Genomic DNA, 11,468 nt, shown 5'->3' with positions numbered 1-11,468 from the left:
TATGGAGTGTAGCCATGTATGAAAGTGAAACATGGACGATAAATAGTTTGGACAAGAAGAGAATAGAAGTTTTCGAAATGTGGTGCTACAGTAGAATGCTGAAGATTAGATGGGTAGATCACGTAACTAAAGAGGAAGTATTGAATAGGATTGGGGAGAAGAGAAGTTTGTGGCACAACTTGACTAGAAGAAGGGATCGGTTGGTAGGACATGTTCTGAAGCATCAAGGGATCACCAGTTTAGTATTGGAGGGCAGCGTGGAGGGTAAAAATCGTAGAGGGAGACCAAGAGATGAATACACTAAGCAGATTCAGAAGGATGTAAGTTGCAGTAGGTACTGGGAGATGAAGAAGCTTGCACAGGATAGAGTAGCATGGAGAGCTGCATCAAACCAGTCTCAGGACTGAAGGCCACAACAACAACAACAACAACAACAACGACGTCAGTATCCACTGCAAATACTATGACAGTTAGGTGGGAGGTGAGAAAACATGGATTTCATGGCCAAGCAGCTGCTCGTAAACCACACATCATGCCGGTAAATGCCAAACGATGCCTAGCTTCGTGTACGGAGCGTAAACATTGGACGATTGAACAGTGGAAAAACATTGTGTGGAGTGACGAATCACGGTACACAATGTGGCGATCTGATGGGAGGGTGTTGGTATGGTGAATGCCTAGTGAACGTCGTCTGCCAGCATATGTAGTGCCAGCAGTAAAATTCGGAGGCGGTGGCGTTAGGGTGTGGTCGTGTTTTTCATAAAGGGGGCTTGCGCACCTTGTTGTTTTGCATGGCACTATCACAGCACAGGCCTACATTGATGTTTTAAGCACCTTCTTGCTTCCCACTGTTGAAGAGAAATTCGGGGATGGTGACTGCATCTTTCAACACGATCGAGCACTTGTTCATAATGCACGGCCTGTGGCGGAGTGGTTACACGACAGTAACATCCCTGTAATGGACTCGCCTGCACAGATTCCTGACCTGAATCCTATAGAACACCTTTGGGATGTTTTGGTACGCCGACTTCATGCCAGGCCTCATCGACCGTCATTGATACCTCTCCTCAGTGCAACATTCCATGAAGAATGGGCTGCCATTCCCCAAGAAACCTTCCAGCACCTGACAATGTATGCCTGTGATAGTGGAAGCTGTCGTCAACGCTAAGGGTAGGCCAACAGCATACTGAATTTCAGCATAACCAATGGAGGGTGCCACAAACTTGTGAGTAATTTTCAGCCAGTTGTCCGCCTATATTTGATCACATAGTGTATGTCTTGTTATGAAAAATTGTGTGCAAATGAGCTTTCTTGGTGTAAAATCGATTTGTTATCTTTTATTACATGTGCCAGTTTAACTGAAAATAAAGAATAAATATTCAGAAATAGTGTCTTTACTGACTTGTGATGACCCTGTGGACCTATTCATCTACAAATCAGATGACACTGATGTGCTGTCTCATCAAAAAAAAGTGTGAATTTACCTTTATTCTACAAATTATTTGATCAAATTTTGAACGAGTCTCTTTTTCACCAAGTTTTGATGGACTAAAGGAGCACCAAAGAACTTTAGAAGTGTGCTACGGCATTGTTACAGGCTAATTTCAGCCTCCAGTTAAGAGTGTTTACTTATAGCAATATGACAGAGTTGTTTTTCAGCACAAATCGTATTTCATGATACCCTTGTAGTTTGTTTTCTAGAAAAGTTTTTTTGAAGAATATAGATTTTAGCACCATCTGTTTGCACAGACTTATGAATCTTTCTCTATTTGTGTTGGTTCTTTTATGTGCAGAAAATTTTCCTACTATGGCTGTGTGTTGACGTTCTTTGTCAGTTTGTATGTTAAAGTCTTCTAGCAGTATTACTGTGTTTTCCTATGTAATGAGACCTAGAAGGTTTGACAAATTTTGTCAAAAATTTTCTGTCTGCTCATTCTGAGTTCTGTTTTTCTCTTTTGTTGGTGCATGTATATTTAAAATAGTGCAAACTTACTTTGATAATTTACATGTTAGCACAGAAATCTTTCATTAACTGATTTAAACTCTATTATTTAGTTTAATGTGTTTTGTTTGCAATGAAACATGTTCCAAATTGAGGTACAGTGTTCATAATTCTTTTCTCTGGTTTTCCCTTAAATATCCCAAATCCTCCTGAATCAAAGGGATGGCCATCAGTAAATCTTGTTTCTTACAAAGCATTTTTTGGTTTAAGAACGTTTATTAAAGTTTCTCTGTTTTTAAGAGTGAATTTATATTAAAGTGGGTAGGTAATTTATTTTGCTGTGGTTTATTTTTTGGGTTTCAGAATGCTCTGACTTATCCTTTGCAGTCTTTTGCAGGTCCCACGAATCCAAATGCCTAGTTTTCATTTCCTTGGAAATGGAAGACTGGTTACTTACTAGGGTAAAATCTGATGCAAAGTACATTTCCACTGTTGACTGCCAGTTCCCTGAAGACAATTCTAGTGATTGTTAGCTCAGAGGAAAATGTTTACAGCCATACCTCTGGTGAACAGATGTTGTTGCTTGTTGCAAGTCACACACACTGTGGATTTTTTTCTTTGAGTTGCTTCTTCCACTAGTTCTGCTGTTCCAAGATCCATTCTTTCTGACCTCACTACCATTGAAGTCCTCATTGTTATACTGTCTTGGATCACTCAAAGGATACTACCACATGGGCCAGGTGAGCCCTGTTTTTAAGAGGTGGTTGCTCCTCCCCCCCCCTCCTCACTTTCATAAGGCAGCCCTGGGCTTGGGATCAGCATATCAGAGTTCTGTAAGGCCACTAGTATACTAGATGTCGGGCTTGGTAGTCTGTATTAAAGGGTGTACTTGGAAATGGAAAGGTGTAAAATCAAATCCTGGTCACCCCATGAAATATTTCAACAAAAATGATAGGGCTGCTAGATAAGTAAACAATGCAGAACTGCAAAAACATGGGGTTATGGATACGACATCAAAACTAAGGCTCAGTCATCACTGAGCAGAAATCTGGGTTGCCAAGACTGAAAAAAACCTGATATGTGCGATCAAATGCGAATGTAATGCTCACTGTGTTCTTTGGTTTTAATGTCATAGTGCACTACAAGTTCTTTACAGGAGGTCAAAAGATACATAATGGAAAAAAAAAAAAAAAAAAAAAAAAAGATTAGAGTTCAACGAGGCAATTAGAGACAATGCTCAAGTTTGAATTTGTTTTGTCCTCCCAAATGAGAGTCCAATGTGCTAATCACTGCACCATCTCCTTTGGTGAAGGTCAACACCATTTTCATAAATCAAATTGCACAGATTTGTGGAAAATAATTCATGGCTTTTGTACAAAAATAATGCTCATGCTGACTCTTTACTTGTTCATGATTTTTTGACCAAAAGCAATGCTCTAATGATACCACAGCCTCCATATTTGACAGATGTGGCACCAAGTAACTTTTTTTGTTGCTGAAAAGAAACCATTACAGGACTGTCATTTTACAGGCACAGGTCAGTTTAAAACCTCACTGCAGAGTGAGAAAGCTATTCCAAAGAACAAGTTCTGAAAGTGTTTTGGGGACTGGAAAAAGCAATGTCATAACTTACAATATCTAATGGGGACTATTGTGTAGGGATAACATTGATAAAGTCAAATAAAAAATATTCTTTCTAAAAACAAATATTCACTTTATTTTTCGAATGCCTACTGTACAGTAAGATGTGTAACACAGATGGAAAACAGGCAATAAGGGAGTCAAGAGACTACTATAAAGATTGTGACACAGTACTCTGTGTTGGTGTTTGCTTGTATGCATGTAATTCACCTAAAAGCGTTCTTACATTTTTGGGTCTATGACATCATAACCAACCTATGCAAGAGCTTTAAAAATATGAAATTTTAACACAATTTTCACTTGTTTCTGTGGATGAGTATTTTTAGAATTTTAAATACAATGATATTAAACAATATAGGACTCATTACTTTTAGCTTCATTTGTTAGTGTTTTTTTTCATTTCCATATCAAAATCTCACAATAAGGCATGTATTTTTTTATAGTAAAAAGTAATAAAATAAGTTATAAAATAATTATAATGTTATCTCACAGCAAACTACACTTCTGCAGATGCCTCATTAGTATCAGTAGATATGGCTTCCCTGTTCTCATATGTCCAGAAATCATTCAAATCTATCAGGATGCTTACTACTGTATCACCTTGACCACTGCAGAAAGGAAGAAGAAAAATATCATTTACTACTTTAGAATATTATCAGCAATAAAAGATTAGCAAAGTTTGTTTATATTTCATGTAGATAATGAGTGGTAAATGAGTGAACTCAATGCAATAAGTATGTGATCAAGAGGGGAAATACAGTAATTAGAGAGCTTCAGTAGTTTGGTCTTTGAAAATAATCAGCACTCTTATGATACATGTCATTGCTTTAGAGAGAGATCAAATCAGGCAATCAACTGAATTAAATGGTTTGCAGAAATCATTATTTATAGGATGAGTAACAGAGTTACAAGGTCCATACACTCTATAAAATCTGAATCCTTGTTATAGAAAAGGTGCTTGGTTTACAAAATGAAGTAGTAAACTTAGATTCAAAATATGCTCTACTACACTACTGGAGGGAAGTAAATGTAATTTTCACAAACAAAACTTGGTGAGTTGACACATTTTATGTTACATTAGTACATTTTGCATTTTTGACTTGAACATACAAGATAAAAGGCTGCAACAGTTAGGAAGTAATTCATAAGATACAAGGCATTCATTTTTAATGTAATATATAGTCTGTACAATTAGTTTGGTGTTTATGTAGTTTCAGGACTTTTGTAAGTAGAGTGAAACATCTATTTTACATTTTTGTAGGGTCCATACTTAGAAACCGCTAAACTGAGGAAAATGCAGAATATGTCTATACAATAATTTGTGGTAATGAATTTCATCAGATCCTAAAAAAAATCACAGACATGTAACAACAAGTAAAAACTTGCCAAAAAATTGAAATTGGTATCTGGGTACAAGGTAATCGAGCTATTTTCCAACATGCTACAACCACAAATTACACGCCAAAACATGCTGCTTGAGACAAGTTTTCAAAACATGTTTCCGGCTACACGATGTAGATACCATTTGGAAACATCTTTCAAAACACGGAAGCATTCTTAAAATTCTGGAGCAGAATCAGCTCTTCAGCTGTTTTGCTGCAGCTATTATTTCTTGGTAAAAGAAAGAAAGGAAGACCAGGATTAAAGCCCCCATTGGCGAAGAAGTTTTTAGAGAGGATATAACTCAGACTGCACAAGGATGAGGGGCAATTCCATCCTGTCCTATTCACAGGAACCATATCAGCATTTTCCTTAAGAAATTTAAGGAACCCAAAGAAACCCTAAATACAGATAACAATATGGGGATTTGCGAACACCACCTTCTGAATGAGAGTGCCAATGTTTTAACTATACCAGATTACCCTGTTCTCTTGTACTCTTCATCTGTATATTGTTTAACTTTTCTACAATTATTCCTATTCCTGCAAGATACCATTCTACTGCATATGTGGTTAAGCCATGACTATGTGAATGTATGTCCTTCGAAGGGGAAATTTAATTCTGGGCATAAATCTGGTTTAAAGTGATTAGAAAGGATGTGACAGAGGTTGAGGGAAATGTTCAGCAGTGGACACAACTGTACATGGTGTGGGGAAGGTAGTACAGAAATACCCAACATGAAGTGTGACAAGTAATTTTTGGATACTTGTACTGATATGGCTGATCAAGTGAAGTTTGGGAATTTGGTTTAATGATCATACAGCTGTCTGACTAACATATACTAAAACAAAAAGTGTTACATGCTACTTAAATGTTTTCCCAAACAGCAGTATCATGCCAAGAGACGTATCCAGTTATTTCTGTACGTGTATCTCATTATAATAAGAATGCACAAATACATAAAGCCAGGACATAATTAAAATCAGATCATGTATTCTATGACAGAAGAAATTTAGGTGTAGGCTTTCCTGTACAAAGGAAACTCAGGCACAGCAGAAAACCATGTTGTAGGGAAAGTGATCAAAGGGCATTTTTGGTTGGGATACCCCATCTGGGGTTGGTCTGTTGCCTACCGCTAAGTCCTTTTATACGATGCCACTTCGGCGACTTGAGCATTGACAATTAAAGGGGTGAGAATGATTTAGTCCAAAGCCAAACTCATCTTAAAATATGTTTCTTGTGTTAGTTGAACTTCTACTCACCAGAGGAAGCTACTGCGAAAATATTTTAACTTTCACTCACTAGATGGCAGAGCAGTTCACACTTGTTGTTCTCATTCAGTGAGGAAGTAGTCTTTTCGAGTGCGTGTGTCACAATTCAAAGCCACAGTAAAATGGCACTTGCAAAGAAGAGGTTATTTCCATGTGTAACCAAAAAAGAAGATTCTGAGACAGAAAAGGCCAGTTCTGAAGGGTTACTCATCCAGTGGAAGTGGTTAGTGTCCCTCTGATGAATATTCATCCGAAAATGACATGTAAAGTTGAAAATACTTACTTTTTTAAACATTTAAAAATTGAGGCTTAGGACTGTGTCACAGTAAAATATTATTGAGTAATTATAACTATTATATACTTGCTAATTAAAATATGTATGTGTTAATCATGAACAATTTACAGTTCTCCTATTAATTACTTCATAATTAGTAATAATTTTAATATTATAAGGCTATTTGTATAATATATTAAGGTATGTTATATGTGTTAAAGTGGCTTTGGTCTTTCTCATTCTGAATACTTTGTTTGGCTTAGGATGCTGACAGACGTAAAAGGTCTCCCAGAGTATTTCCTGCTAAAGAACCTGAAGGCAGAAAGAAAGAAGAAATATGAACAATTGGGAAAGGGAAAAATGTAAACGTCAGAGAAATTCTGCCAGAGAGTACATATCTGATAAAACAGGACAAACTGCTGGTGCTAAAATGTGTAGTCCTGGAATTGGGTGATTTCAATCGCCAAAATAATTACCTTCTGAGCAATATTAACATGAAACAAGTGCAAAGGAGGTAACTATGATTAATGAAAATCTGAAATTAATTTTTTATATAATGTATTTTTTATACGTAAAATATTATTATTTTCATTAATATGTTTTACCTTTTTAGGTACTCAAAAGAAAAGGAATAGCGCAGTTTCACGGTGAATAGTTACTTTTTTTGTACCAGGTTAAGGTTAATGGCTGTAATATTTTGGTATGCAGAGAAGCATTTTTAAGTGTGCATGGGCTTCAGAACAATCAAGGATGCCTTAAGAACTTACAAAAACAATTGTCTGATGGATACTCTACTTCTCTAAAAGACAGAAGTGGTATTTAAAGATTAAATTAATGTTGCTTCCCAGAAAAACCATAATTTTGCTCTATTCTGATTATTTATCCAGCATTTTTCTTTAAGTATCATTTTCAAACAAAAATTCACTTAATTTCTCTTATCTGAGCATTTCCCTTTAAAATTACTATTATTCATTTTGTTTCCAGGAAAAATAGGGAATCCATCAAGGAAAATTTCACCAGAAGCAGTTCAGACAGCTCAAATACCTAAGTAAGCCAGTCATTACAGCCGCACACAGAAAACTAATGAAGTGTACTTCGACCATAACATGTTGATTTCTTCATCACCTCAAGAACATTGTTTGAAATATTGTGAATAAAATAGTGCACCACAAGTAAAAGTTTCGAAATTTCGAGATATTTTTAACTACAAATTTAATATTGGTTTTAAATTGCCATGTTAAGACACATGTCATGCATGTGATGAATTTCAAATTCAAATAAAAAATGCACAATTGACCAACTCTTAAGATATGATTAGAAGATTAAAAATTGAAAGGGAGCTACGTCATGCCAAAGGATGTGCTGGACAAAATATCGTTACACAGTTTTCCAAGTTAGCTAGGGAAAATCCTGAGGAACATCTTGCAATAGCTTTTGATCCACAACAATTTTTTCCAACACCCAGGCTGATGTCTGCACCTGCATTCTATAAGAGGAAGTTGTGGACGTATAATTTTGCTATTCATGATTGTGGATCTGAAAGGGGACATATGTTTGTGTGGAGTGAAGACAAAGCAAAGTGTGGATCTGATGAGATAGGAAGCTGTCCAGTAAAATTCATAGAAATAAAAAAAGTCTCAAGCAAACATTCTTCACATTATAAGCGATAATTGCAGAGGCCAAGGCAAAAACTGGACAACTGTTGCACTAGACAGATCACTAGTGCGTTCAGGAAAATTTATGCTGTTGAACACTGGTTTCAACAAGTTGGACACACACAATTGCCCTGTGATAGAGATTTCAATTGAATTGAGAAGCACATTAAGAACAGACACTCCACTGTGTACACCCCTGATGATTGTATTACAGTCATTAGAGAATCGAGCAAGATAAACCATTTTCAGCCGTTAAAATGAAGCAAGCAGACTTTATAGATCTGATATCTTTGCAGATAAATATTGCAAAGAAGGACAAACATGATTATGGATCTCAGTTCTGATTTTCTGAAGTGACAGCTTTTTGTTTTGATGAAGGAATGCCTCACATTTAAAAGTGAAGTATCAGTACACTGATATTGAAGAATTCAGAACTGTAAATATCACTAGAAAAGGATGAGCACAACAGGAGCTTAATCTGTTTGAGCTATCAAGGAAATACTTAAAACCCATTCCAATTTGTGACAAAGAACTCAAAGATGTTATGTCATTGATGCCATTTACACCAGATGTTTCGAATGGATACTTCAAGAGTCTGAGTGAAACAAAGGAAGAAAATGATGAAAATGACACAGAGGTTGATAGATATTGGCTATATTGTTTGAAATACTGTAGTCGCTATCATTATAAGTTCTGTTGTATGCTGACGTTCAAATTTTTGTAAACCTTGTATTCATTTAGTATGAGACAGGCCAAAGCCCAATGTTATTTCACCCAAGGGATAAAATATTTTTTGTTGATAATGTTTAAGTTTGTTCACACTATAATGCTGCACACTGTACAAATAACACCATTGGTCAGAATGACATCAAATTACAACGGAATGTTATTGGAGAAGGGAGAAAATGTATGGCACAAGCGGAAAAAAAAGTGTCAAAATTATCAACAGATGGTTCCGTATGTACCAGAATATGTAAATGAAAACACTTGTCACGCTTACAACCCATTGAAGTTGGTATAAACAAGTGGATACACAGCTTTTCCTCTCTGCAATGTTAGCCATGACTGTCTCAATGCAGGATCGCGCTCTCCTTGTAAAGCTGTATTACAAGAACGATGACTGTGCACACGTCAATCTGCAGAAGTTCTGGCCACTGAAGTGTTTGAAAAAAGGCATTTATCCGATGACTGCTGTGGGTCTGGAGAAAATGATATGGAAATTCGGAAAGACGGGTTCTTTTGGTGTGCAACCTAGTAGAGGGAGGAAACAAATTAATTCGACGTCAGTGGAAGCAGTGGCCACAGCAATGCAGTAGGAGATGAGTGGTGGTGTGCAAATGTGTAGTGGACGGAGAATTGCCCGAACATTGGACATACCCGTCAGCACGGTGCTTAAAATCCTACGAAACATCCTTCTTTGTTATCCATTCAAAATTCCCCATGTGCAAGAGTGGCTTCCTGTTGACCTGCCAGCAAGAGAGACCTTTGCTTTAGAATTTCTTACTCTCAAGGAAGTGGACAATGATTGGCCGCGGAAGATTTTGTGGACAGACGAAGCCCACTTCCATCAGTAAAGATATATCAATGCACAGAATTGTTGAATATGGGCAATGGAAAATCCACACGCAAATCACCCAGCACCACTTCATCTTGAAAAGGTCACTGCGTGGTGCGGGCTTACAGCATCATTTATCATATGCCTGTATTTTTTCGAAGAGACAGGTGCTTCTGGTCCTGTTAACTGAACCGTCATTGGTAAGCACTATGAGTGTCTTTAGCACAACCAAGTCACTCCAGCTCTCCAACAGCATGGATGTGATCATTTTTATGCAAGATGGCACATCTCCACAGATTGCAAATCCAGTTAAGCAGCTGCTGAAGCGCCATTTCGAAAATGCTAGAATTATCAGCTGCAATTCCCCTACAGCCTGGCTGTCCTTATCACATGATCTTAATCTGTGTGACTTCTGGCTGTGGGGCTATATGAGAGATGATGTGTTCAGTGTTCCAATTGCAAACTTAGCTGTATTGAAGGCACACATTGTGCAACACATTCTGAACATGACCCCGGAAACACTTGTTGCAAACACAATCAGTTGTGGAACGTGCTGTTTCTCAGTTTCAACCCATTGCAAAAAACAGTGGACAGCATATTGAACATGTTTTGCACCAGTCGCACAGAAATTAATAATCTGATTTGATTTTGATTGATGCTTTTTATGCGGTTTTTGCTTCAGGACAATTGAAAACCGATTTTTCCCATCTGATGTGATATGACCTTGCCGTGGTGGACGGGCTTATGTTACTAACAGCATCACACCTGTACACCCACGCACACTGAGGAGTACAGTTTGTTTAATGTCAAATGTACACCTTAAGCATTGTTGTATGATTCATTTGTCATTTGTAATTGACCACTATTAAATTATGTTGTTTACAGCGCCATCTATTGTTACATTTTTTGACTATTTATTTTTCTTCCGTCATTCATTTTCCCCCTTCTGTGATAATATTCTGTTGAAATTTGATCTCATTCTGACCAGTGGTGTTATTTCTACAGTGGTTTGAAAGTTTAACTTTAATTATAATCACTCTGTATATTAACACATTGGAGAAATAAACTACTTTTGTAGGATACCCAGAAAAGTTGAAATATGATTCATGGATTTAGTTTTAAAACACTCTTCTGAAAAATTTACATTTTGTGGCTTTGGATTATATCTTTCTCACCCCTTCAATTATTACATACTGATAAGAATAACACAACACCCAGCCCTCAAGTGGATAAAATTTCTGACTTGGCTGGGAGTCAAACAGGTCCCCTGCACAGCAATTAGGCACATTGACCACTTATCCACAGAGGTGGACTATGAAAATCACTTAAGTCTATACATGAACATGCTCATGTTCTGATGACGAGGTAGAAGATTTCTGCAAACAGTTACTCAAGCTAATAAATGACATCAAACATCACTATAAGACATTAGTGAGGAGGTTTAATATATAATACTAAAGTACTACAAAATTAAAGATTGATTTCCCAATGAGAAATTTAGCATAAAACAAAAACAATTCAGGTCAAATAGCACTGAAATTTGTCAAAAAGAAAACATGTTCATTTTTAACGCATTATTCAGAAGAAAGCAAATGAAAAATGGACTTTGCAAAGAGCAAATGTAATTAAAAATGAAATTGACTACATTTTATCACACAACAAAGGAAATATATAAGACGTAAACATGCAAAGCTGTTTTATAATTTCATGAAGTCACACAGTCGTAATAAAGATGCAGAGTACAAATTAG

General features: G+C 36.7%; 1 protein-coding gene across 2 annotated transcripts in view; it reads right to left on the bottom strand.

The window, feature by feature from the left end:
• Positions 1-3,635: 3,635 nt before the first annotated feature.
• Positions 3,636-11,468, bottom strand: part of LOC124619527 (serine/threonine-protein phosphatase 2A regulatory subunit B'' subunit gamma-like) — a 54,006-nt gene continuing 46,173 nt past the window's right edge. For both annotated transcript variants that reach the window (XM_047145975.1, XM_047145977.1), the window contains one exon: positions 3,636-4,191. In XM_047145975.1, the coding sequence (XP_047001931.1) occupies positions 4,080-4,191 (112 nt within the window). In that variant the 3' untranslated portion in view covers positions 3,636-4,079. The remainder of the gene's footprint in view (positions 4,192-11,468) is intronic.

Source organism: Schistocerca americana, chromosome 6 (genome assembly GCF_021461395.2).
Source record: "Schistocerca americana isolate TAMUIC-IGC-003095 chromosome 6, iqSchAmer2.1, whole genome shotgun sequence".
Taxonomy (NCBI): domain Eukaryota; kingdom Metazoa; phylum Arthropoda; class Insecta; order Orthoptera; family Acrididae; genus Schistocerca; species Schistocerca americana.
This window is presented reverse-complemented; position numbering and strand designations above follow the sequence as displayed.